Source organism: Mauremys mutica, chromosome 25 (assembly GCF_020497125.1).
Source record: "Mauremys mutica isolate MM-2020 ecotype Southern chromosome 25, ASM2049712v1, whole genome shotgun sequence".
NCBI lineage: Eukaryota > Metazoa > Chordata > Testudines > Geoemydidae > Mauremys > Mauremys mutica.
The window spans coordinates 15,406,802-15,433,592 of record NC_059096.1 but is presented as its reverse complement, the minus strand read 5'-3'; the positions used below and the strand labels follow the sequence as shown (position 1 = coordinate 15,433,592).

Below are 26,791 nucleotides of genomic sequence, written 5' to 3'. Positions count from 1 at the left end.
AGACCTGCCTCTGCTAGCTGAACACCATCAGAGAGTCAGCCTGCATTGGGGAGTTCTCAGCCGTGTGATAATCTAGTCCGTCGTTTTCCATATGGACTGTTCTATTAGTAGTGACTGCTCAAGTTAGGATAATAGAGTGGTGACCAATATTTCATCCTCATTCGGCTGGTCTGATTCCATGCTTCGTCTTGCTTTACAGGATTTGCGTTTTTTTGGCTGGTTTTTAATTTGAGTTCATTTTATTCAGCTGATTCTGAGTTTGGCAAGAGTGAAAAAATATATTTACACTTAGCTAAGGGTGTCACAAAGGGCAATGAGATGTAGCCATGGAAGAGAACCAACCAGAGAGTGAGATGTCTTAGGCTGTGGAAAACTCTCCCAAGGAAAGCTTGGACAATTGGACATTTAAAACTAATGGGGGCAGAGCCCTTTATATATCCTCTGGCTCCAAAGGTGGGACTGGTTGTTCTAACAAGTCTTTTCCCCTCTCTATCTTCTCTACTATACATTTCAAAAGGGGTTTCTCTTTAGCATACATTTCCACTGGGTTGTTACACTGTGTCTGTGGGTTAAGGTAACCCTGTGACCCCATATTTTTGAAGCAATCTCTTCTTGACATAGAGAGATACAAAATTTGCGCTCTTGTTTTTTGAACAGTTCCTGAAGAACCTTTAGAAAAGATGCAAGAGGAATTAATGAAAGTGTTACAGTCCCGGAAACTGAATGCCAGCATCGTGTTAAATCTTGAGCCTGAGGAACCTTTACTCACCAACAGTGATACTGAAATCATGATGCTTGCAGATAGCCAGTATCACCCTAAGAGTGATATGGATCTTAATAAGTCAGTAGATCTTCTTCCTGGAGTAAATTACCTTTTCTTCAAACACCTGACCAAGAAGGGAGAAATAAACAACGTAGGACTGACAGTCTTGCCATTTTTTAAACTGTTTAATTTTAATTTACACAAAGGAAAAGTTATCCCAGGCCTTTTCAAACTTCCTGCTGCTCAGTCCAATATGCTGACATTGACTGACTTTCAGCATGTGGACTGGGCCAATGAAAGTGAATTGAGGAAACTCTATATTTTGGCAAACTTGCTAGCAACAGAGCTCCAAGAAAAATTATACAATGCTGAAAATGGCAATGGTTCAAACAATATCAAATCTGTGCTCAAGTCATTCCTGACAACTCCTGCCACGCACAAAAGCCAAGCACACAGAACTGAGTGGCAAATTCCAGCAATGCCTGGACATCTGAGAGAACATTTGAAAGCCGGAGGGATTTGTAGGGAACTTGCAGAGCAGTGCGACAAGGTTTTATCCAGAAACATGCATGGAAGGAAGAAAACTCCAGAGAGAACAAAGGAATGTGTGGATTATATGATGAAATGTACAAGGGAAGGGAAGGAAAAACAATCAAAAAAGATGAAAAGAGAGACCCTGCAAGCTAAAGAAGAGAGAAGCAAAGGAACAATTTGCTGTTTTGGCAGAAAAAGAAGAGAAACTAAGAAGGCATTTAAGAGTCAGATGCAAAAGCAAAGTGACTTAGATTTGCACCATATGGCACAAAGCAGGAAGAAAGTGACTAGGAGTTTAAATCCCTCTAGCACAGTTTCTGTCTTCAGACATCACAAAATATCCATTCCCTCCTCCCGGAGACGTTCCCTTCCACACTTGCCCACACAGGCCTCTCACTTGACTGTCTCATTTAAGGTTGAAAACAATTCTGATGACTTAACAGGTAAAATCATTATTTTCTTGGAACATGCCAATAAAACTGGTAGGAAGAAAGATCTGGACACTCTAAAGGCAAAGCATGCACCCCTTAGAGAACCTAAAAAAGTTTTTATTTTCAGAAAACATGGCCAGAAAGGGAGCCCACATTTCAATAGAAATAATCATCTTTTCCAGAAGGCATTTCATCGAGTGAATTCAGATGTAAGCCACATGCTAGTGGAAAGAAAACAAAAGCACAGGATGAATAGTAAAGAAGGTGTAATCAATAGGTTATCACATAGAAAGAGTTCTGCTTTGACTGATGCTGTCTTGGAGAACCCATCTGAAAACAATGACTCTTCGCTGGATGATATCTTACCCAGCATACACCAAGCCAATGAAACACACTGGAAGCATCAAAAAGAGAGCTCTGGTTTTCCATATGCACTTAGTGGTTCATCATCCCCGGATAATTACTCTGTTCAAGGAGACCTGTTTGAAGCTGAGCTGAATAATCGATTGCGCTCCCTCATCCCAAACCAAGCTGTGAGAAACCTTATCTCCCATGTGATCCGAACCCTGAAAATGGACTGCACTGAGCCCAGGGTGCAGCTGGCCTGTGCAAAGCTCATCTCCAAGACAGGCCTGCTCATGAAACTGTTCAGCGAGAGAGAAGATATCAAAGAAACCTCCTCTTTGTGGCGAACGTACCTCTGGGAAAACAGGAACGTGCCCAACGAGAGCACCCACCAGAGGAAAGCCAGCAAGAAAGATTCAGAGGAGGTAAACACCACATGATACATTGGAAATGAACAATAGAAAACTCAGAAGCAACTATCATTCCCATTGTTTGAATGTCTTTCTGTTTCGTAGTTATCCCCAGAGCCTCCCCAATACAGCTACGGCAACAAGCTGCTGCTAGCGATATCGGTGACGGTGGTAATAATGATTATTATTGCAGTGATTTGTCTCATCGAGGTAAGCCAAAAAAATCCATTTGTTGCATGGCCATTGTTCCAGTCATCCTCGCAGCACTGTGTAGGAGTATCCCTTCGAACAGGGTTTTAGAAACTGCCAGAAACCAGCCAGAGCAGCCATATGTCAGTAGTTAGGCCTTGCCTGCTGGGGTCTGTCTGTGCAGCACTCAGGGGATGTGGCTGCAGCCACAGGCACTGACTTTTATTTTTCCAGTGTTCCACCCCCACTCCACCCCTTCCCCCGAGGCCCTGCCCTCACTCTGCCTCTTCCTGCCCCTGCTCTGACCCCTCCCCAAGGCCCTACCCTCACTCCGTGTCTTTCTGGCCCCTGCCCGCCCTCCCCCAAACACCTCCCACCCGCTGCCTAACAGCTGATTGGTGGGGCTGAACAGCTGATCGATGATCCCACTGAACAGCTGATCCACAGCCCCGCTGAACAGCTGTGGCTGATGGGTGCTGAGCACCCCCTATTTTTTTTCCAGGGGTGCTTGAGCCGCGAAGCACTCATGGAGTTGGCGCCTATGGCTGCAGCACTGACAGACATGCCCAAGCTAGCTTAGATCTAGCTAGGATGTATTGGGGGGCCATGCTGCCATGGCTGCACTGCTTTTGTTACTCAAATTAGCTTTGAACCAGCTAAACCATTGCTAGCTCAGATATATCTACACGTGCTGCAAACACACCTCCCAGCTGCAGCGTAGACATGCCCTTTGTCTCATTGGCAAATGTGGTTATTTGGGACTAGACTGCCACCCCAGTGTGTTGTTGCATAAAGAGCACATCTATAGCCTAATCCTCCCTTGGGAAGGAAATATTTAATAACCCCACCCACTTCTTCCACTTCACCCACACGGGGGTCCTGAGTTCAGGAGTGCTAAGGGAGGAGCTGAAAGAAGGCGCATTACCACAGTGCAAAGGGGACTCAACCCTGCAGTCCTTACTCAGGCAGAACTCCCACTCAGTTATCATTCATTATCTCACATCCACCCTTCCATGTGTTGTGTCCAGCCAGTGCCTCTCTGACACTTTGATTTGGGGCAGAGACTGTCTTGTCGGTAGATGTTTGGACAGCACCCAGCACAACAGGACCATGGAGCCACTAGGCACTACCGCAGTGCAAATAACAGCAAGAGTAACATTGCACCCATCATTGGGACAGATGGGTACCGCCAAGAAAATGACAGGAATAACTGTCCATTGAAGTCAATGGCAGTTTTGCCTGAGTGAAGACTGCAGGATCAGGGCTGCATCACAATGATAGGATTCAGCTTTAATGAAAGGATATTTCACCAAAGTGGCCAGCTCTAGATGGTAGTGGCTCCTCCCTCTTGTTTTCATTCTCTTCTATAGACTCGACTCCTGGTTGGACTATATTTCCCATGACGCACTCTGATCTCTCCTCTTGGAATGAGGAAGTGATGCATCATGTGAGTTACTGGCCACAGTGCATCATGGGACATGTAGTTCAGCTAGTGAGACCAGCCCATTGAGAAGACTAGGGACATGAGGCAACCTAACTAAAACTATCACAAGGCAGTGTGCAGGGGCAGCTCTAGGAATTTTGCCGCCCCAAGCACGGCAGGCAGGCTGCCTTCTGCGGCTTGCCTGTGGACGGTCCGCTGGTCCCGCAGGAGGTCCTCCGAAGCCGCGGGACTAGCGGACCCTCCGCAGGCAAGCCGCCGAGGGCAGCCTGCCTGCCACCCTCACGGCGCCAGCAGAGCGCCCCCCGCGGCTTGCCGCCACAAGCACGCGCTTGGCGTGCTGGGGCCTGGAGCCGCCCCTGGCAGTGTGGCAGCATTTTCAAATCAAAATATTTCAGTTTTAGGTTTTTCAAAGAAAAATCTAACTTTTCTGCAGCAAACACTTTTTGTGAAACATTTTGTTTAGTCAAAGAACAATTTTTCCAGTGAAAAATCGTTTGGACAGAAAATTTTTGTTTAGCTCCTATTTACTAACCAGTATTTTGGTGTCTCTTTTGTACAGCATACAGAAAGAAAATGCCTGGCAGCTGTTGTTTATGTCATTTTTTTCTTCTTAAGCAGATTTGTTCCCAAAGATCTGCAGCATCTTCTCAATCAACACATGATAACAAACCACAGTCAAAATGGTAATTGTTCTCTTTTCCCCTGCCAGTGTTGTGTAACACAGACAGCTGTTTTCTCTCATTTAGACAATGCCTAATCTTAGACTGTTCCAAACCTTTCAAATATTGCATGTTGGAGAATCACAAGGCACCCACTCGGATATTTAAAAAAAAATGCTTCACTTTTAGCAAACACAGGGTACGTCTACACTACGGGATTATTCCGAATTTACATAAACCGGTTTAACAAAACAGATTGTATAAAATCGAGTGTGCGCGGCCACACTAAACACATTAAATCGGTGGTGTGCGTCCACGGTCCGAGGCTAGCGTCGATTTCTGGAGCATTGCACTGTGGGTAGCTATTCCGTAGCTATCCCATAGTTCCCGCAGCCTCCCCCGCCCCTTTGAATTTCCGGGTTGAGATCCCAGTGCCTGATGCGGCAAAAATCATTGTCGCGGGTGGTTCTGGGTAAATGTCGTCAGTCACTCCTTCTGCTGGGAAAGCAACGGCAGACAAGCATTTCATGCCTTTTTTCCCTGGATTGCCCTGGCAGATGCCATAGCATGGCAATCATGGAGCCTGTTTCGCCTTTTGTGACTGTCACCGTATGTGTACTAGATGCCGCTCACAGAGGCGATTCAGCAGCGCTACACAGCAGCATGCTTTTGCTTTTGCATGATAGCAGAGATGGTTACCAGCCATATTGTACCATCTACCATACCATAAATTGGTAATAAGATGATCGTGGCTACCAGTCCTTTTGCACTGTGCCATTTGCTGCTGTCATAAGTGCCCCTGGCTGCTCTTAGCCAGGGGCGCAAAAGCCAAAATTGGGAATGACTCCCTGAGTCAATCCCTCCTTTTTGGTATCTAAAAATAGAATCAGTCCTGCCTAGAATATGGGCAAGTGTACTAGAGAACCACTGTATCAGAGAACCAGAGAGCACAGCTGCTCTGTGTCAGATCCTGCAGAAATTATGAGCTGTATTCTATTCACAGGGGGTGCTCCTGCAACAACCCCACCTGTTGATTCCGTTCTTCCCTCAGCCTTCCTGGGCTACCGTAGCATTGTCCCCCCACTTGTGTGATGAAGTAATAAAGAATGCAGGAATAAGACACAGTGACTTGTTAGTGAGATATGAGTGGAAGGCAGCCTCCAGCTGCTATGATAGTCCAGACAGGACAGTAAGGAGTGTGTAGGAGAGGAGCCCAGCATCCCTCTGCTAGTTCAGGGGCAATTGACTCTTTTCTTTACACATGAAGGGTGGGGGCTGATGGAGCTCAGCCCCCTGTTGCTATGATGACGATGGTTATCAGCCATACTGTACCATCTACCAGGAAAAATTAGGGCCAGGCGCCCTTGATCGACCTAACAGATGCTAGTCAGCATGGTTACCAGTCCTTTTGCACTGCCCCATGTGCCAATAGGCTGATGATGAGGACGGATACCAGTCGTATTGTACCATCAGCCATCCATAGCGTGGGGGGAGCAAGGATGTTGGTATTGAGTGCTGCACCATCGCGTCTATCTGCAGCATTCAGTAAAGATAGGGTGACATGTAAAAGAGTCAAGAGAGGATTGTTTTCCCTTTCACTTCTGGGGGTGGGGGGTGGGGTGTACATTGCCGAGCTATGCCCTGACCCACCGCGGACACTGTTTTTGACCCTAGAAGCATTTGGAGCTCAGCCAAGAATGCAAATGCTTTTCAGAGACTGCAGGAACTGTGAGATAGCTTGAGTCCTCCAGTCCATGAGCGTCCATTTGATTCTTTGGCTTTCCGTTACGCTTGTCACGCAGCAGTGTGCTGAGTCCCTGCTATGGCATCTGTCTGGAGATATTTAAAAAATGATTTTGAATTTCGTCTTCTGTAACGGAGCGCTGATAGAACAGATTTGCCTGCCCTTACAGCGATCACGTCCGCATCGTCCATGCGGGAGCTCTTTCTTTATTTTGATTTTTAACTGCATCACCACCCGTGCTGATCGGAGCTCCACGCTGGGCAAACAGGAAATATTCAAAAGTTCGCGGGGCTTTTCCTGTCTACCTGGCCACTGCATCCGAGTTCAGATTACTGTCCAGAGCGGTCAGTGGTGCACTGTGGGATACCACCCGGAGGCCAATACCGTCGATCTGCGGCCACACTAACCCCAATCCGATATGGTAATACCGATATTAGCGCTACTCCTCTCGTTAGGGAGGAGTACAGAAACCGGTTTAAAGAGCCCTTTATACCGATATAAAGGGCCTCTTAGTGTGGACGGGTGTGGCGTTAAATCGGTTTTACGCTCCTAAAACCGGTTTAAACGCGTAGTGTAGACCAGGCTACAGAGAAGACACTCCAAAGAGTGAGCGATCCCAACTGCTGACTAATAAGCTTAGACCTCTGCAAACCTCTCAGCAGCAGCTTGCAAGCTGCTCTTCTCCACAGTAATTGATTAATTAATCACATGTGACAGCTATGCCATTTGCTGTAACAATTTATCGCCTCTGTCTCTTCCCAGCCCCGCTAGCCAATACTAATGCAGCAGTTTGTCCGGGGCTCCAGTGTAGCTCACATGCATATTGTGATTCATTAGCTCTGTGCAGTTATTTACCATATTTATTCAGGAAAAAATAAGTCTTTCCTGCAAATGCCCTCATGATATGATGCTCAGTGGTACCACCTCCATATCAGGTCATGGAAGCATTTTAATTTAAATGAATGAGCAGATTCCCTTGCCCCTCCCGTTGCACACACTCTCCTAGGGCCCAGGGTTTGCCACCGGGTAGAGGACAGGATTTTTGTGGGTGTCCCTTATCAGCTCATCAGTGCTCAGAGACCCAGGCTTCCCCTGCCGCAGTGTCCCTCTCTGCTTTAAGTGCGTGAGAGTGCACAAGTGCAAGTGCTGAAGTCATCCACTCGCACTCCTCCTCCAGAGCAGCATGAAAGGAAGGTCAGGTTCGTTGACTTGATTGTTTTAGCATCATTTATTGCAGGGGCTGTAGGAGATGTTGCTCCTCTCTGCTGTGCAGCACTGAAATCTAGGGGGCTTGGAAGAAGGGATTTTCTGAGCCTGTCTGCTTGTGCCCTGTTGGACATAACTGGGGTCACATGGACACAGCAGGCCTATAGCACCTATGATTCTCTTCCTCAGGCATCTGTGGAGGATCCTAGTCTTGCCATTGCATCCACTTAATCCTAGCAATGCTTCTGCCTGGGGCACTGCTGGCAAGCACGGGGCTCTGAGCCTCGTGTTCCATGTTCACAAGACAGAGCTGCCTACCCGAGCCCTTCGGAAAGCACACGGGTGTGGACTCATCTGCTGCTTTGCTCAGCCCAGGGGGCGGGACCATTGCATTTTCCATTCCCTGGCCTGCGGGCTGGCCTGTTTCCCCGACCCATCCTCTTGCTCTCTTCCTCCTACATGCCTCAACTCCCGACACCAAGGCACCAACCTCTGTCTCTCAGCCCAAGAGCTGAATCATCTTCAAGTTTCCCCATCTGCCCCTCCAACTCTGTGCTTCCCATTTCCACCCTCCACCACCCATTCTTGGCCCTGCCATTTCTACTTCCCCTTTCTATCTGCCCCCACCTTCTTACTCCCACTTTTTGCCCCACCTCAGTTTCCCTCCATGTCTCTGCCCTTCTTTTCACCTGCCTCCCAGCCCCAACAAGGGGGTAACCATTTCAGTATAAGGCGGGAGAAGGGGCTCAGGGCTGCTGATCTTCCCCATGGCAAATTGCTCTCTGCGGGGAAGTGCAAGAAGTCCTCCTGCTACCCCCCTCCCTCACATCACCTTCATCCTCACTGCCTTCTCCCTGTCCTTTGTCTCTCTGTGAGCTCATCCCCTTCCAGCACAACCCACCCAAACCTTTATTTAAAGTTATTGTGTGGCCCTACCTTGCCATTTGCCAGTCATGCCACTGGTCGCACTGCTTGGCATCTGGCCTTCTCCCCAGCTCATGGCATGTGCCTGTTCCGATGGCTAGCACTTTCGGTGCTGGGCAATCCCTTATGCTGTGTGTGTGTGCAGAGCCCAGTGCAGTGGGGCCTATCAGGGCTGATTCCCCACTCTGGCACGTCGAGTGCAGAAGTGGGGCTTGCAAGGATTCTAAAAATTAATACTGGCCACTCCAGGCGTGTATTAAACTGCCAAGGTTACAGTTTCTCTCTGACCTTAGAGGGTGGATGCTGCCACCACCCAAGTGCAAAAAAAAACAAAACAAAACAAAAAAACCAACCACCTTTGGAACCCAGGAAGGTGCACCTGGGAATTCCTCCCTGTGGGGTACCCTCAAGCCCTTTCATACGCCTCCAAGGAAGAGCTGAGAAAGAAAACAAAGGAAATCAGCTGTTGCCACCAGCTTGTGACCAATGGCTCCATGTCTAGTTGGCAGTCGGTATCAAGCGGAGTGCCCCAAGGGTCGATCCTGGGGCTGAGTTTTGTTCAATATCTTCATTAAGGATCTGGAGGATGGCGTGGATTGCACCCTCAGCAAGTTTGCAGATGACACTAAACTGGGAGGAGTGGTAGATACGCTGGAGGGTAGAGATAGGATATAGAGGGACCTAGACAAAATAGATGGTTGAGCCAAAAGAAATCTGATGAGGTTCAACAAGGACAAGTGCAGAGTCCTGCACTTAGGACGGAAGAATCCCATGCACTGCTACAGACTAGGGACCAAATGGCTGGGTAGCAGTTCTGCAGAAAAAGACCTAGGGGTTACAGAAGCTGGATATGAGTCAACAGTGTGCCCTTGTTGCCAAGAAGGCTAACGGCATTTTGGGCTGTATAAGTAGGAGCATTGCCAGCAGATCAAGGGAAATTATCATTCCCCTCTATTCAGCATCTGGAGTACTGTGTCCAGATTTGGGCCCCACACTACAAGAAGGATGTGGAAAAATTGGAAAGAGTCCAGTGGAGGGCAACAAAAATGATTAGGGGGGTGGAACACGATTTATGAGAAGAGGCTGAGGGAACTGGGATTGTTTAGTCTGCAGAAGAGAAGAAAGAGGGGGGATTTGATAGCTGCTTTCAACTACCTGAAAGGGGGTTCCAAAGAGGATGGATCTAGACTGTTCTCAGTGGTACCAGATGACAGAACAAGGAATAATGGTCTCAAGTTGCAGTAGAGAAGGTTTAGGTTGGATATTAGGAAAAACTTTTTCACTAGGAGGGTGGTAAAGCACTGGAATGGGTTACCTAGGGAGGTAGTGGAATCTCCTTCCTTTGAGGTTTTTAAGGTCAGGCTTGATAAAGCCTTGGCTGGGATGATTTAGTTGGGTTTGGTCCTGCTTTGAGCAGGGGGTTGGACTAGATACCTCCTGAGGTCCCTTCCAACCCTGATATTCTCTGATTAATTAAACAACATATGCACAAACCTCTTAGGACACAAAAACCCAATCCTGTTCTTAAAAAAGGTAAATTTTATTAAAAACAAAAAGAAAGAAAATACATTTGGAACTTTGGCTATTGCTAGATTTTAAAAGAGCAAATATAATAATTAAGCATCAAGAATGGTTTTCTTGAGGTCCAGCTTAATGGTTACAAGCAAAACAAAAGCACCTGGGGTTAGCACAGAGGAGTCCACAAGCCATAAAGAAATAAAAGAGATAAACCTATTTGTGTCTTCCCAGACATTCCCCGATTTACTTACATTTCTGGGGTTCAGATAAGTAATTCCTAGGTCTGATTTGATGATTTTTCATACCTGGTTTACAGCTTCTTACAGTATTGCTGCTGTATCTCCTCTCTCGGGAGAACAACAGACAGACAAAGGGGAAGCTTTTTCCCAATTTTAAAAAGTTCTAGCCTTCCCATTGGCTCTTTTGGTCAGGTGCTCCCTCCTTTCCTTTTACCTATGGGCTTTTTTAACCCTTTACAGATAAAGCAAGTAGAGAACAGCTACTAACCGGGATTTTATAGCTAACTGGCTGGCTGGGTGTCCATAAAAGAGAGCTACTCACCCCCTTTATTTATCACAGGCCCTGATCGCAGCTGGGGTCCCAGGCACTGCGGTAATACTCACAATTATTGATAACAAACGAGGCAGCTACACACTGCCATGGGAACAGACACTCTGGGTCACATCCAAAGCTGATGGCCTGGGAGCCCCATGTTGGCAGGTCACTGCGCAAGGGCCTTCTCGCACCAACTGGGCCTTGCTTCTCTGCTGCATTCCCCCAGTGTAGTGCCAGTGACATTAGTCCCACTTACACAGGGGGAAAGCACGGCCTGACAAGGCTGTATCTCCTCCTGCACTACGGTGGCCCATGCCACCTTGCTCCCCTGCGTGGGCACAGGAGGTGTGTTGCTGTTGTGCCCTGTCTTTGTACTGTGCTTTGGCTGTTCGTCTTTTAGATTCAGGATGAAAGATTACCAGTAAGAGTGGATGTTTTCGTATTGGCAGGACAGGGCCACCTGAAGCTGCACCATGGTGAACCTTGTTTGTAAAAGCACTAAAAAGAGGAAATTATTCAGGGACAAAAATGCTCGGAGGCTTTCCATCTCCCTTGCAGCCCCTTTATTTCCGATCCATTAAGTCCAAAAGTGTCACAACAGTTTAAGCGACAATTGGCTGGCTCACTGTGCTGCGTCAGCTGGAGCAGGGTAGTACAGTGCCTGGGGAGCGAGATTTCGGAGGAATCACTAACTTGCTTTACTTGATTTTCTTTTTTAAAAAGGGCCTTTCAGAAACTCTCCCAAGAGAGAAATAGCAAAATCTCTTCTGAAGCGATTCATCAGGTAAGCACACACAGAAGCTTCAATGCGCCCAGATAACTGTACTTACCAACTGTGCCAGTAGTTGACACTACAGCACAGTATAAATGTCTCTGTGCTGTCTTCCAGCTCCCTGGTGTATCAGAGTCTTCAAGTATGGAGAAACCGCTTTGGCTTAGAGACATGTATCTCCCACTGGATTCTATACGTAAAAAATCCATGGCCCAGAAGTTATATGACAGAGAGTCCTCGGATGAGGAAGAAATTTTCAACAGGGCTGATGTAAGGTAAATCAGGGAATATTAGCACTGCCTAGAGTTATCACTGCGTTTCCTCTTGAGCTCCTGCTTTGGGGCCACATCATCCCCCACCCATGCAGGGACTAGGAGGCTCTGGAACTTCCCCTTTGCTATCTTGCCATCAGATCATCCTTGGAGATGTCCCATGATGCACTGGGAGAATGCCCATTTTGGGGCAGCTCCATAGGGCAAGGGCAGTTGCTTTTGCCCATCCTCAAAGCCATATTGCAGTGCTTCTCTCCACATGTGATCCAGAGTCCCCATGGGCTTGACAAGAGAACACGACACAGAACTGCCATCTCTTCAGGCCGACCCTTCATGCTCCTCAGCCCCATGTGGTGGGACCAGGGGCATCCCTGAGATTAGAGAGAAGGGAAGAGCGTAATGCCGAGCTGCTGCTGCTCCTCCCCTCTGCCCGTGTGAGTGGGGACAGAGCACAGGGGCTTTAGGCCTTTTCAGAGGATAACCCATTGTCATTACAACTGGCTCATTGCCATGGCGCTCAGCTTCCATCTCCGCTTCTCAGTAAACAAATAAGGGTTTTCATGGGACTTTCTCTTCTACAAGGATGAGAACAAGCCACTGAGCTGCTAGATGTATATGAGCAGTTGTTCAGTTACGCCTGCTTTCGGCTGGCTAGGGCGGAGGCCTGTGAGATCTTTTTTACTCTCAGTGGTGTATACAACCAGCAAAGCCCTTATGTAGCACTGCTGAAGTCAGTGAGACTAGAAGGCCCAAGCCCTCAAAGATATTTAGGAGCCTAACTCCCAGGAGAGCCAGGTCCTAAATACCTTGAGGATCTGGGCCTTAGCTCACAACTTTGCTGGATCAAGGCCTTAGGTCCTGGTCCAAAGCTCATTGGTCTTTGAATCAGACCCTTCCATAGCTTTGATCCTGTGTAGAGAGAGCTCCTAAAGCTGAACTCAGCTCCAGGAGCAGTGCTGTATTTTACATCAGTATCATTATAAAATACATGTACAGATGAAGTGGCAACACTTGAAGAAGGGAGCTGAACAGTTTCTAGTCTCCCGTAGTGGCAGCACCATGTCATACTCTGATATTTAGGTAATAGAAGGAAGAAAATATTGCTGTGCATTAAATTAAAATCCGGCTTTTCTTGTAGCTAGACAGAAACTTTTTAAATCTTTCCATGTTTTTTTCTATTTAGAAGACAATATGAGTGGTCGTCCAGCAAAGAAAGCTACTAACTTGTATTTTTGTGAATACTACTGTCTATCAAGAGTACTGTATAAAGTTATAATGTTGCTCTATGTTACACAGATAAAACGGGAAGCCATCCCCTCTGTCACCTTCAGAACTGATGATTAAAATGCATCCTTGTTCCCAGAACTAGTGTGGGCTTAGTGCTAACCCTGCGAGCTGGGAGGGTCGCAGAGCTTGGCCTCCAGCCTGAACAAAGTCGACACAGCAATGAAACAGCCCCGTGAGCCCGAGTCAGCTGATGTGGGTCAGCCGCGGATTCGTCTTCCCTGTGTAGACATACCCTATGTGTCCCCCATTCCCCTCATACCAGGGTCCTGCATTCTCTTCCTCCATGCCAGAACTCTTGTGTACTGCCCCATTCCCCCTATGCCAGAGGCTCTGTGTGCCCCCCTACCAGGGTCACCCCTTCTCTCCCCCCATGCCAAAGACTCTGTGTGCTCCCCCATTCTCCCTTCCTCCCTCCCAGGGTCTCTCTTTCTTCCCCCCCATGCCAGAGGCTCTCTGTATCCCCCTTCCCTGCCAGGCCTTTCCATTCCCCACTTCTCCCTCACCATTATTATTTCTTTTCTTCCTGCCTGGGAGATAAATTATTTAAGATGTCATCACTTTTAACCCTACTGGGACAATGGGCAGAGCTGAGATGGGGGGGCTCGGTTATGCTGGAAGGTGTTAATGGCTGCCATCAACCAGTTCTTTGATCTGTACTGAATTACTGCCCTGGCTAAAGGCAATGGGTCTGCTAATCCGCTGCCAGGGGCCCCAAGGGTCCCCCCTTTCACTCCGCTGTTTTCTAATTGTCACCAAAATGAAGAGAGTTCTGCCCATAGATACCCTGAAATATTGGAGTTGAGCCTATGCTGCGTTCAAACGTGATTGTATTACGTCCAAACAGACAGAGAAATGCCATCAAGTTGAGCACAGCCTTGCTTCCGTCAGCCAGCTAGAGAGACAGCAGGTTCATTAATCCATGAGCGATGACTGAAATGTCTGGGAGGCTGCACTGGCTTGAAATTGGTCATTCACAAGAAGAAAGGTCTGGCCAAGAAGAAGAGAGGTCTGGCTAAGCTGAGCCTCTTGGAGGCCCAGTCAAAATAGGTGTTTTGAGGAAACACAAAGGGCAATTTAGAAACTATGATCCTATAAAACTCCCTGCGCCTGGCTGCATAGTAGCACTGTAGTGCCAGAGTGCCTCACAAGCATTAGTGGATTGCTCCTCTCAAGGGCGGGAAGGTAACGTTCTCATCCTTGGTACAGAGGGGGAGCTAGGGCTCGAGACACGAAATGATTTCCCCAATCAAGGAGCCTGTGATAAAGCTGGGAACTGGACCCAGATTTCCTGTGTCCGTCACCACAAGGCTACACTTTCCTCCCTGCTGTTAAGGGGGGAGTTAGCTAATGAACCTGACCGACCCAATCCTGATTGCTTTGGAAAAGCCATGGAGAATTCAATCCCTAGGAATGAGACAGAGGAACTGTACGGTGCCCAGCCCTGCCCCAGTGAACGGGGAAGGGAGCTCCGTGTGCTTGTGGTTGGGGGCACAGGAGCTCTGTTAAACTATGCTGCCAGGAGCTCTAGCCTCTCCTGATGGGGGCAGAGAAATGCCTCTGCACTCCCCACCTCTGTGCTCTGTGAAAGGGAAGCAGAGCTCCTACCCCAGCATGCGATTCCTCTGGAGGACCTGCCGCTGCGCTGCCCCTTCTTACAGGCCCACCCGCTATACACAGGGGCTTACTAGCCATGAGAGAACAGGGCTCGATTCTCTCCTAGCACAGGGCTTGCAAACAGCGCCTCCATTTGAGTGCGGAGGGAGTGAACCCGATCAGCCCCTGGGACAAGCAGGCTGTTTGCAAGGGCTCAGCTTTAAAGTAGGAGCCCTCGCAGGAGATATGCTAAATCACCACATCCTGGTCACGCCTGCTCCCTGGCCAGGCTCATGCCCTTTGAGCACCACGTTGGCTAACTCCGAGGCCTGCCCATGAAGCAGCGGTTATGCCACCATGTGTCACTGCATGGAGATGTTCCAGGCAGATGTTCTGGGAAGCACCGTGACCAGGGCTGAATGGAGTCCCAACCCTGTAACATTCAAGGCTAATGGAGCAAGCAGCTGGGGAGGGTTAAACAAGGTGAGTGACCGATAGGTGCCATCTCTAGGTTTTACTGCAACCATCTGGTGACACTTTTGGGGATTACCCTAGGCGTCTAGGGTGTATCACCACCACCTGCTCACAGCAGGAATGAGCCTGGTCTCTATCCCCCAAGGGAGACCCTCCCCAACCACTGCTTGCTGGAAACACAAGCCCCACCCTTTCCCAATGCCGGCCACACATACCACTTTGCTACAGTTGAGTGCCTGGTCCCTTAGCTACTGGACACCTGCAATGTACACCGATCCGCTGGCTCCATGGAAGCAGTCCACCCCAGCTCACTGGTTTCACTTCACTTTAACACTCTTTAGCACAAGGCCCGTAGACACATCTACAGAGAAAAACAAACTGAAGTTTATTTTACAGTGTGGGGTTGAGATTCAAATAAAAGCAAATGTAAGGGTTTGGAAGGTGTAGTTACAGGTGAAAGCAAAACATAACATGCAATCTATAGCCTATGCTTATTAAAAAGTTACTTTCCTGTCTAATAAGGTCTCGCCCTCACCCAATGGTCAGTCCTAGTTCAGTCTAGAATGCTGGCATCTACCTTTCATGAGACACTGCCACTGGCAGAGTTTCTCCTCAGTAACGGATAATAATCTGTGTTCTTTCTTCATCTCTTATACAATTACAGACCACTGTCTCTTACCCAGCCAGAGGCCCCTATTTCAGAGACTTTTCTTGGGGTTCTTTTGTCTTTGTAAATCCTCAAGCCTACACCTGGTTCAGATAGCAAACGTGGCTGGCTCCATGGACGTCCATTCTTCTCAGCGTTGATTGATTTAGTCCTGAGGCCGCACCTTGCCTTTGGTGACTAGTCTCACTTTAATAGTTTTGAAACCTAATATTCTATATTTTACATATTTCTTTAATTATTTCCCATCAAAACCTCTCCCAATAACCACGACAATCAGCTCGTTCTTTGTTTTTGACCGAGCTACCATGGCCCCCTTTGGTGAAATACTGAGCAGATGGTTGGTCGCACACAGGACCATACCTGCCTGGGCACGTCTGCGTCACACATACCTATAGCTTCAGGGACAAGCAGTGACATTGGGTCTGACAACTGGCTGAACAACCACAACAAAGGAGAATGCGAAATGGCAATTTACTAAATAAAAATTTGGATGGAAAAGCCCCATTTGATCACCACACCATTGTTAGTGCCGCTACTTTTGGGTGCCTCCAGGACTGGATTTCCAACTTAAGTCACCTCCTCTGATTTTTCAAAGTAATTTAACATTTTCTATGGCAAAGCACAATGTTCAGGGCTGAGTCTCTCCCCCAGCCCCAACTTCTGCCCCCACGCGCCTCCTCCGGAGCGTCCCCAACCCTGCCACCACCACCGGCAGCGCAGCAGGGCTAAAGCGGCTTCCTCCCCGCCCTCGCTCTACGTGGCATGCCACTCCCGGAAGCAGCTGGCACACCCTGCGGTGTCTCTGCGTGCTGCCCCCGCCCCAAGCGCCAACTCTGCCATTGAAACTGTGGCCAATGGGAGCAGTGGGGGGCAGTGCCTGCGGGCAGCGGCGCATGGAGACCCTCTGCAACACCCCTCAGCCCCTCCTGCACCCCAACCCCTGGCCCAAGCCCAGAGCCTGCACCCCACACCCAAACTCCCTCCCAGAGCCCACATCTCCTCCTATACCCCCTGCCTCAGCCCAGAGCCCACCCCGCACCCCTCCTACACCCCAACACTCTGCCCCAGCCAAGCCCCCTCCTGCACCCAAACTCCCTCCCAAACCCTGCAGGCGGGGGGTTGGGGGGATTTGCAGGACTTGGACCCGTTCTGGGCAACACCAAAAATTATACAAACCTGCCCCCAGGGCCGGCTTTAGGAAGTGCAGGGCCCAATTCGAACATTTTCGGCGGGTCCCTGGCAGAGATGACTGACTAAAAAAAAAAAAAAAAAAAAAAAGTAAAAAAAAGCCTTTCCTTTCTTCCATGTATTATTTACTTTCCATAACTATATAAATAATAAAATTATATATTATGTACATTGTATCACATATGCTGTTGATCGGTTATTAATTAGCTCCATTTCACACGTGTGGGTCCGCCACTCCCTGGGGGTGTGCTAGGGTGACCAGATGTCTTGATTTTATAGGGACAGACCTGATTTTTGGGTCTTTTTCTTATATAGGATCCTATTACCCCCCACCCCCATCCCAATTTTTCACACTTGCTATCTGGTCACCCTAGGGTGTGCACATGTGTGGGTCCCAGCTGCTCCCTGCCCCCCTCATTGAAGCAGATGTGGAGGGTCACTGTCCTGGGAACTGCCAGGCACCAATGGACGTGGGGCTGGCTGGAGGCAGGGCAGGGGCTGGCTGGAGGCAGGGGCTGGCTGCAGGCGGGGCAAGGGGTGCGGAGCTGGCTGGCTTCAGGCAGGGAGTGCCGCAGGGGTTGGCTGGAGACAGGGCAGGGTGCAGGGCTGGTGAGGGAAGGGCGGGGGAGCAGGGCTGGAGTCAGGGCAGGGGGTGCAGCAGGGCCCTTTAAATAGCTGCTTCCCCAAGGCTCCAGCGGCTATTTAAAGGGCTGGGGTGGTAGAAGCACCCCAGAGCCCTGGGGAAGCGGCAGGGCTCCAGCGGCTATTTAAAGGGCCGGGGCGGTAGAGGCAACGGGAGCCCCGGGACTTTTTAAATAGCCCCCAGAGCCCCGCAGCCCTACCCCAGGGCTCCAGCAGTGGGGCTCTGGTGGCAATTTAAAGGGCCCCGGCTGGGAGCCCCAGACCCTTTAAATGGCCCCCTGGGGAAGTCAGGCCACCCCGGTACCGTGCACCGGCTCCTGCCCATATGCAATCCTGGGGCTTGGGCGCGGGGCCCGATTCAGGGTAATTGGCTGAACTGGCCTGAAGCCGGCCCTGCCTGCCCCCCTCAGCCGCCGCCCCCGGCCAGCTCCCCGCCCTGTCTAGCGACACTCGCCCCGCCCATTTCCGGGTTGCAGCAGTGAGGTGTTGAGGTACCAGCCCGGTGGGCAGAGGCTCCATGGCCGCCCGGACCGAGCTCCCGCCCCGAGCCGTCCCCTGCGCAACCCAGCGCAGCCCCAGCCCGAGCCACCGCCCCGCCCCTCGGCCCACTCGGGTCACGCGGGCGGGCGGGCGCGCGCTCGGCAGCGCCTGCGCTTCCGGGTTCCCGGCCGGAGCCTTGGGGCCGCGGAGCAGGTGAGCGCGCGCCCGCCCCGCCCCTCGCAGTCCCCCGCCCCATAGACCCCCCCCCCCCCCCCGCTCAGGAGGTGGCGCGGGGTCTGTGTGAGGAGCTGGGGCCGGTCCCCTGGCAGCGGGCACCGGGGCTGCCCCGCTGGGTCTCCTGCCCCCCCCATGGGAGGCAAGGCCGGACCCCCCCCCCCGTGCTGCGGGGAGCTGGGCTCGGGGCTGCCCTGTTCCCCCCCCCCCGTGCTGCGGGGAGCTGGGCTCGGGGCTGCCCCGCCCCCCCCCGTGCTGCGGGGAGCTGGGCTCGGGGCTGCCCCGCCCCCCCCCGTGCTGCGGGGAGCTGGGCTCGGGGCTGCCCCGCCCCCCCCCCGTGCTGCGGGGAGCTGAGCTCGGGGGTGCCCCGCCCCCGCCCCCGTGCTGCGGGGAGCTGAGCTCGGGGGTACCCCGGACCCTCCCCCCTCCGGTGCTGCAGGGAGCTGGGCTCGGGGCTGCCCTGTCCCCCCCCCGTGCTGCGGGGAGCTGGGCTCGGGGCTGCCCCGCCCCCCCCCCGGTGCTGCGGGGAGCTGGGCTCGGGGCTGCCCCGCCCCCCCCCCGTGCTGCGGGGGGCTGGGCTCGGGGCTGCCCTTCCCCCCCCCGTGCTGCGGGGGGCTGGGCTCGGGGCTGCCCCCCCCCGTGCTGCGGGGGGCTGGGCTCGGGGCTGCCCTGTCCCCCCCCGTGCTGCGGGGGGCTGGGCTCGGGGCTGCCCCCCCCCCCCGCGCGCCCCCCCCCCGTGCTGCAGGGAGCTGGGCTCGGGGCTGCCCTGTCCCCCGCCCCCCCCCGTGCTGCAGGGAGCTGGGCTCGGGGCTGCCCTGTCCCCCGCCCCCCCCCCCGTGCTGCAGGGAGCTGGGCTCGGGGGTGCCCTGTCCCCCCCCCCCCCCCCCGTGCTGCGGGGAGCTGGGCTCGGGGCTGCCCTGACCCCCGCCCCCCCCGCGGTGCTGCTGGGAGCTGGGCTCGGGGCTGCCCCCCCCCCCGTGCTGCAGGGAGCTGGGCTCGGGGCTGCCCCCCCCCCCCCGTGCTGCAGGGAGCTGGGCTCTGTGCTGCCCCCCCCCCCGTGCTGCGGGGCGCTGGGCTCGGGGGTGCCCCCCCCCGCGGCTGCGGGGGGCTGGGCTCGGGGGTGCCCTCCCCCCCCCGAGCTGCGGGGGGCTGGGCTCGGGGGTGCCCGGCCCCCCCCCGGGCAGCGGGGAGCGGGGCGCGGGGCGGCCCTGCCCCCCCCCCGTGCGGCGGGGAGCTGGGCTCGGGGCTGCCCCGCCCCCCCCCCCCGTGCTGCGGGGAGCTGGGCTGGGGGCGGCCCCGTCCCCCCCCCCCCCGTGCTGCTGGGTGCTGGGCTCGGGGGTGCCCCGTCCCCCCCCCCCCCCCCGTGCTGCAGGGAGCTGGGCTCGGGGCTGCCCCGTCCCCCCCCCCCCGTGCGGCGGGGCGCTGGGCTCGGGGCGGCCCCGTCCCCCCCCCCCCGTGCTGCAGGGAGCTGGGCTCGGGGGTGCCCTGTCCCCCCCCCCCGTGCTGTGGGGAGCTGGGCTCGGGGCTGCCTGCGCACCCCAGAGCCGCCTTTGCTTCCTCATTAACTAAGTCTCAGCTGTTTAGTTTTGGAACCACACTTTGAGTTGCCCGAGTGGCATTTCTGTAGGTCATTGGCCCTGTCAACAAACCTTAAGAACTGGTGGCCCTCCCGCCTTTCCCAGCTTGGCCAAGGAGAGGTGGCGCTGCCTGGCTCTGTTAGATGTTGGCTGTTGTGGGGATCCAGCTGTGGAAAAGGAGAATCACTGCTGAAGAGTGCACCTGCTAATCCCTCTGAATCCAAGCCACTCTTACCGGTACTTACCCCACCAACCACCTTGCGGACCTGAATCCAGTCTCAGGGCTTTCCTGGTACAGCTGGCAAAGAGCCCCGGGCAGATTCTTCTGTTGTGTTTGGTTTGCATGGAGCTGGTATCTCCCTTGTGTAAACTTTTAGTCAGTTGGGTCCATCTGTTGTTGTTCATTACTTATATTGCAGTAATGCCTCATGGTCCAGCTCAGGATCAGGGTCCCATTGAGATAGGTGCTGCACGAACACAGAGACAGACATGGTCCCTGCTCTTAAGAGCTTAAAATTAGCAAGTTAATTTTGTTGACTGTCTTGATTAGACTAACTGTCCTGAATGCCACTGATACCCAGGTTTGTCCTCTGGGTGCCACTGACAGCTTCCAAACCTCCTCTAGCTCCTCTCCTCCAACCACCGTTGGCTCTCCGGTCTCTCCTAGCTCCTCTCCTCTGTTGTCACTGAATTCAGCTCCATGTGTCTTCTCTCCCTGTATGGTTTGCAGATGCATAATTCGGGTCTTAGAAATTCATCCACTGCATCAAACCTGATAACTAGAGCATATCTTTTAGAAAAGCATCCAGCCTTGATTTAATGACTCCAAGTGATGGAGAATCTACCACATATCTCAATAGTCTGTTCAAATAGTTAGTTACCCTCACTGTTAAAAATTGTTTTTCTAATTTTCTAATTCTTAACTACTGACCACTAGAGCTTGTGACTTTGTTAAAGAACCTACTAGCATCAGAAAGCTCCCTGTGTGGTACTTATAGACTGCGATCGAGTCCCCTCTTCATCTTCTCTTCAATAAGCTAAATAGACTTAGCCCTTGTCTACACTACAAACTTATGTCAGTATAGCTGCACTCAGGAGTGACCAAGTTATACCCATTTAACCCTGGCATAGACAGCGCTGTGTCGACATAGCTACCACCTCAGGGAGCGTACCTACACTGACAGGAGAAGCTGTCCTGTCGGCGCAGGCAGCATCTTCACTCAGGCTTTGTCTGCACTGCACTTTCGTTGTTAAAACTTTTGAAAAAACATACCCCGACCATCAAAAGTTTTGCTGATGAAAAGCACCGGTGTGGACAGCGCTTTGTTGGCAGGAAGACGCTCTCCCACAGACAGAGCTACCGCCCCTTGTGCTAAGCTGCAGCACTGTAAGGCAAGGCTACACTACAAAATGTAGTTGACCTAAGTAATCAAACTGCTTTTGCATGCTCACGCTATGCTCCCTGTGGCGGCGGTACATGTCCTCACCAGGAGCGCTTGCACCGCTTTAACGGTCGGTGTGGGGGCGCTTCTGAAAGGCAGTCAGTGTAAGCCATGCAGTGCGGTGACCTAACTACATCGACTTGAGCACTACGCCTCTCGCGGAGGAGGAGTTAAATTGATGTCGTGGGCAAGTTACATCGGTGGGAGCCTCATTTTAGTGTAAATGCTTACAGTGTTAGATCAATGTAAGCTGCCTTAGAATCATAGAAGATTAGGGTTGGAAGGGACCTCAGGAGGTATCTACTCCAACCCCCTGCTCAAAGCAGGACCAACGCCAACTAAATCATCCCAGCCAGGGCTTTGTCAAGCCTGACCTTAAAAACCACCTCCCTGGGTAACCCATTCCAATGTTTCACCACCCTCCTAGTGAAAAAGTTTTTCCTAATATCCAACCTAAACCTCTCCCACTGCAACTTGAGACCACTACTCCTTGTTCTGTCATCTGCTACCACTGAGAACAGTCTAGATCCATCCTCTTTGGAACCCAGGGGCGGCTCCAGGCCCCAGCACACCAAGCGCGTGCTTGGGGCGGCATGCCGCAGGGGGCGCTCTACTGGTCGCCAGGAGGGCGGCAGGCAGGGTGCCTTCGGCAGCATGCCTGCGGGAGGTCCACCGGAGCCGCGGGACCGGCGAGCGGCAGAGCGCCCCCCGCGGCATGACGCCATGCTTGGGGTGGCGAAATGTCTAGAGCCGCCCCTGTTGGAACCCCCTTTCAGGTAGTTGAAAGCAGCTCTCAAATCCCTCCTCATTCTTTTCTTCTGCAGACTAAACAATCCCAGTTCCCTCAGCCTCTCCTCATAAGTCATGTGTTCCACCCCCCTAATCATTTTTGTTGCCCTCCACTGGACTCTCCAATTTTTCCACATCCTTCTTGTAGTGTGGGGCCCAAAACTGGACGCAGTACTCCAGATGAGATGAGGATAGGTCAGTGGTTTGAGCATTGGCCTGCCTAAACCCAGGGTTGCGAGTTCAATCCTTGAGGGGGGCCATTTGGGGATTGGTCCTGCTTTGAGCAGGGGGTTGGACTAGGTGATCTCCTGAGGTCCCTAATAATCTATGATTCTATGAGGCCTCACCAATGTTGAATAGAGGGGAATGATCATGTCCCTCGATCTGCTGGCAATGCCCCTACTTATACAGCCCAAAATGCCATTAGCCTTCTTGGCAACAAGAGCACACTGTCAACTCGTATCCAGCGTCTCATCCACTGTAACCCCTAGGTCCTTTTCTGCAGAACTGCTGCCCAGCCATTCGGTCCCTAGTCTGTAGCAGTGCATGGGATTCTTCCATCCTAAATGCAGGACTCTGCACTTGTCCTTGTTGAACCTCATCAGATTTCTTTTGGCCCAATCCTCTAATTTGTTTAGTAGTAATGGGGGTCTTCCATCCCCAGCTGCAGCTCTCCCTTTGGGTTTGAAAGGTGATGCTAAGAGAAGTGCTGAGCAGGTCAGGCAGTATCTCAAGAGAGGAGTAAATTTCCTTTGCAGGGAGGTGATAGATTTCCCTAGGGCGTCAGTGGTGCAGCACCATTCTGCAAATCTACACAGTAGTGTTTTGTGTAGGTGCTGTTGCCAGTTGGAGCTGAGCTGGCTAGGGGATGTCAGTAGGCCATGCAGCACCCTGCAGTGCTGAGTGGGTGGAGCAGGGGAAGAGTCAGGTTCTCTGCCAGTAGTTGCTTCCTACCCCACTTGGCAGCTGCATTAGGTTTGTCTCTGTGCTCTCCCAGCATCTCCCCTCCCCATCGCTCCCAAGAGCAGGAGTCTGGCACAGCTAATTGGACTTTTTCTTTGCTATCGGTGCATTCAGTGGAGCGTGGCCTGCCACCTCCTTACGGGGTTTCCTGCTGCTCCTTTGGCATGATATCACAGATTGTTTCAAAAGTGACCACGCCCTGTGCTCTGTTTTCTGCTTCACCTATCTTGCAGCTGGAGCTTCAGTGTCACAATTTAAGGTGCAGGATGCATACTCCCCAAAGCACATAGCACATGATTGAGTAGCCTGTAGTTCTCCGTGGCCCCTACACAGCTCTGTTCTGACTGCAGATCATGGAGCCCACTAGCTCAGAGATGCTGCCACTTGCAGGGGACAGTCTTGGAGGGGAACCTTTCTAGGGCAGACCTGAATGGGCACAGAGGTGGGGTTCATGGAATTCTCTTCCTACCGAAGAATTGGATTATAGTGAATTGTGGGCCTCACTGAGACCCCTGCTCACCTGGATAAGTGCTTCAGTGCGGATAGTTGCCTGCATATGTGCTCGTGAATGTGAGGGCCCTTTAAGTGGAGTGTGCCAGTAACTGGAGCCTCCTACCTTTTTGGTGGTCCTGGTCTTTAATCCTGCCCCCTCCCAACCCACCGAGTGCTGCAGGGAGACTCTGAGGCTGCCTCTTCATTCTCCGGGGAACTTGGGTCAGCAGGAGAATCACGATGGGATTGCTGCTTTTCCGAAAGTCCCCAGGGAGTGAAGATGAGTGCCCCTGGTCTGGTGGAGCAGACTGCACTCTTCACTCTCTGGCTAAGAAGATTTCAGTCATTGCCCTTGCTCCCATTCTTTTGTTATGGCTGGACAGAGGAAGAGGAGAAGGAGATCATCCCCTTGGAATGCAGGAATGCTCACCTGCCGGGCAGGTGACGCTGCTGCATTCCAGGGGGATTAGTCCCTGGAGGTGACGGGAGCAGGATGCAGCACCACTGAAATGGATCCCAGCAGATTGGACGAGTCATTCCATTTCTGCACAGGTGGAGTTCACTCTAAGGCTGAGTCAGTACTTGGAGCTAGGGGTGTGATTCCCAGCTCTCATGCTAGCTCTTATCGAGCTAGTGCGCTAAAAATAGTGGAGTAGCAGCGTGCTGAGTCCAGACCTGCCTGAGCCTCCTGGGCGCTGTCTGTGGGACCCCAGCTACGCTGCTGTTTTAGCACGCTAGCTCAATGAGAGCTAGCACAAGTATGGCGACGGTGCTTGCTGGCAGGCTTCCTGTTTCACTCAGGCACGTTGGAATGGTGTTTTATTTGGAGAGGGCGAAGCCAGCTCAATGATTTAGGTTCTGTGACTGTCTTGTGAAGGCTTAGCTCATACTGTAATGATGTGCAGAGTCCGAGGGGCAGAGGTGGGGTCCATGTCTGAGTTACGCTTTGTCTGTCCGTCTCTCATAGGTAGTTGTGTAGTCCCCGTCACTGCAGTATGCAGGCTCAGAGAGATTGGGTAATGTGCAAGAGGCAGAGAGTAAAGACTATACACCCAGGCAAACCTATACATGCTCCAGGTGATATCTCAGCTAGACACTCCCTCCGAGGCAGGTTACACCAACTTCAGAGGCCAAATCCTAGATATGAACCAGACGCGGATGCATACATGCACTACAGAGCATCTCAATCAGACATACTCCATACACACCACCTGCCCCAGGCATGGACCCAATATACACACACGCGCAGTTTTTGTAACTTCCTTTGTTTATTTGTACTGCTCATTTTTTTAAACGAGGAAATTCCATGCTTAAAATTGTGTTTGCCATGACAAAGCTGAGTAATTTCACAGGCAAGCCAGGAAATGCAGAGATAGGATTAAACCATCAACCCTAACTGTCTCCTTGTGCCATGTGCATTACAGCGCACTCTCAAATTATGTGATCATTTAGTAGTCTCAGATAATCCAGTTGAACTTCTCTAGGACGTTAGATAACCTGTTACTCTGGGGGGAGGGATAGCTCGGTGGTTTGAGCTTTGGCTTGCTAAACCCAGGGTTGTGAGTTCAATCACAGAAGAAAATCCCCATCCCAATAGCTCTGAGTTGCACAATGTATTTTTGTCTACAACTCCACCTCACTCTCCAGATAGAGGAAAACTGAATTGAAATGCTATGGAATTTCCCAATTTTATCTGATTTCTCCATATTAAATTCTTTTATTGGCTCCACAATGTCACAGTAAGGGTATGTCTACACTGCAAAGTTTTTGCACAACAAGTTATACCATTTTTATTAAAGCGCTGGAATTAAACCGCTGTTGCGTGTGCACGCTGTCCTCCTTGTGACGGTGGAGCGCATCCACGTTAGCAGCTCTTACAACGGCAAAGAGAGCAGTGCACTGTGGTAGCAACTGGCCACAGGGTGCTTTGGGAAGGGTTTGCAATGCCTCAAGGGGCAGGCACAGCATCACATTATGCAGGTTTCTTAGTCCCATTGTTCCATGGGCATCCTACTACATTGCCAACTGCTTTTCAACTGAAGTGGATGGGCAAGAGTGTGTGACAGGGAGTGTGTGTGTGTGTATGGGGGGCAGACAGTGTGTCAGCATGCTGTCTTGTACCACACACGCCTGCCTCTGTGTTCAACAGCAGGAGCATTCCACAATAATGGTTTGCTTTATGTCCCAGAGCAGATCAGCACAGCACGCAAGGGCTGTCAGAAAGAGAGCTTTGAAAGGAGAGAGGTGCATGTCTCCAGGAAAGAAGCAGAGCGGCCACTTGAGGGATTATGGGACACTTCCGGAGGCCAATTACAGTGCTGAAAGCAATTGATGTGTTTACACTGGCAATGCAGCGCAGGTGGGGTTTTTTGCAACGCTGCAACTGAGGAGTTTTTGCACACGAAGTGGCTTGGCAGTGTGTACACCTCAGGAGAGGAGTTACACCACAGAAACTGCTTTACTGTGCAGAAACTTGCCAGTGTAGACAAGGCCTAAGAACACAGGAACTCTGAGTTCATAGTGTGATAGACCCAGGCCAGTTGGGTACAGCAGAATAGCAGAAGGCAGATATACTGGCCATTGGATTAACAGTTTTCTGTTCCCTGACTGACCAGAGCAGGGGCTGCTCCAGGCTAATGAGAACACCTGACTCTAATTAACCTGCTAAGAGTCAGGTGAGGCCATTAAGCTAATGTGACCACCTGACTCTAATTAAGGCCCCACTGATACTGTAAAAAGGGCTCACTCCAATCAGGCAGGAGAGCCAGGGAGCCAGAGGAGAGGAAGTGCGGCTGAAGGGCTGGTTACTGAAGACACCCTCAAACCATCGTTAAGGAGCCCTAAGGTAAGGGTGAAGAAGGGAGAAGCAGGTGAACTGTGGGGAAGTGGCCCAGGGCAATGTAGCAACTCTGGCAGTGAAAGGTTGGCTGCCAACAGCTGCTGCCATTAGGGTCCCTGGGCCGGAACCCGGAGTAGAGGGCGGGCCCGGGTTCCCCCCAACCCACCACTACAGGAACAGCTCCTGGGAAGGGAAGTCAGGCCCCTGTCAGGACAGGAGGCTAAACTGTTCTGAAATAAGCCCCCAGGGACAACAGAGACTGTGGGAGTTCTCTCCCCAACCTCCTTGCTGGCCTATGATGAAAAGGGCTCAGTAGACTGTACCCCTGGCCCTAGAGAGAGAAGGGCTACGTGCAGGG

The 26,791-nt window shown here is 51.8% G+C and overlaps 2 protein-coding genes across 11 annotated transcripts in view; both read left to right on the top strand.

Annotated features, from left to right (window-relative positions):
• Positions 1–13,348, top strand: part of LRRC37A (leucine rich repeat containing 37A) — a 55,064-nt gene extending 41,716 nt beyond the window's left edge. For 3 of the 9 annotated variants that reach the window (XM_044999185.1, XM_044999186.1, XM_044999179.1), the window contains 6 exons: positions 658–2,498; positions 2,589–2,693; positions 4,676–4,799; positions 11,446–11,506; positions 11,612–11,764; positions 12,950–13,348. In XM_044999185.1, the coding sequence (XP_044855120.1) occupies positions 658–2,498; positions 2,589–2,693; positions 4,676–4,799; positions 11,446–11,506; positions 11,612–11,764; positions 12,950–12,989 (2,324 nt within the window). In that variant the 3' untranslated portion in view covers positions 12,990–13,348. Of the gene's footprint in view, positions 1–657; positions 2,499–2,588; positions 2,694–4,675; positions 4,800–11,445; positions 11,507–11,611; positions 12,479–12,949 lie in introns of those variants that run through there. The other 6 variants (XM_044999187.1, XM_044999182.1, XM_044999184.1 and 3 more) reach the window with 6 other exon arrangements.
• A 4,880-nt stretch (positions 13,349–18,228) lies between these two features.
• The window catches only part of PLEKHM1 (pleckstrin homology and RUN domain containing M1), a 55,757-nt gene continuing 47,194 nt past the window's right edge, over positions 18,229–26,791 (top strand). Inside the window, exon 1 of one of the 2 annotated variants that reach the window (XM_044999802.1) lies at positions 18,229–18,310. The gene's annotated coding sequence lies outside the window, so the exon portion shown is untranslated. Of the gene's footprint in view, positions 18,311–19,943; positions 20,146–26,791 lie in introns of those variants that run through there. The other variant, XM_044999803.1, reaches the window with a different exon arrangement.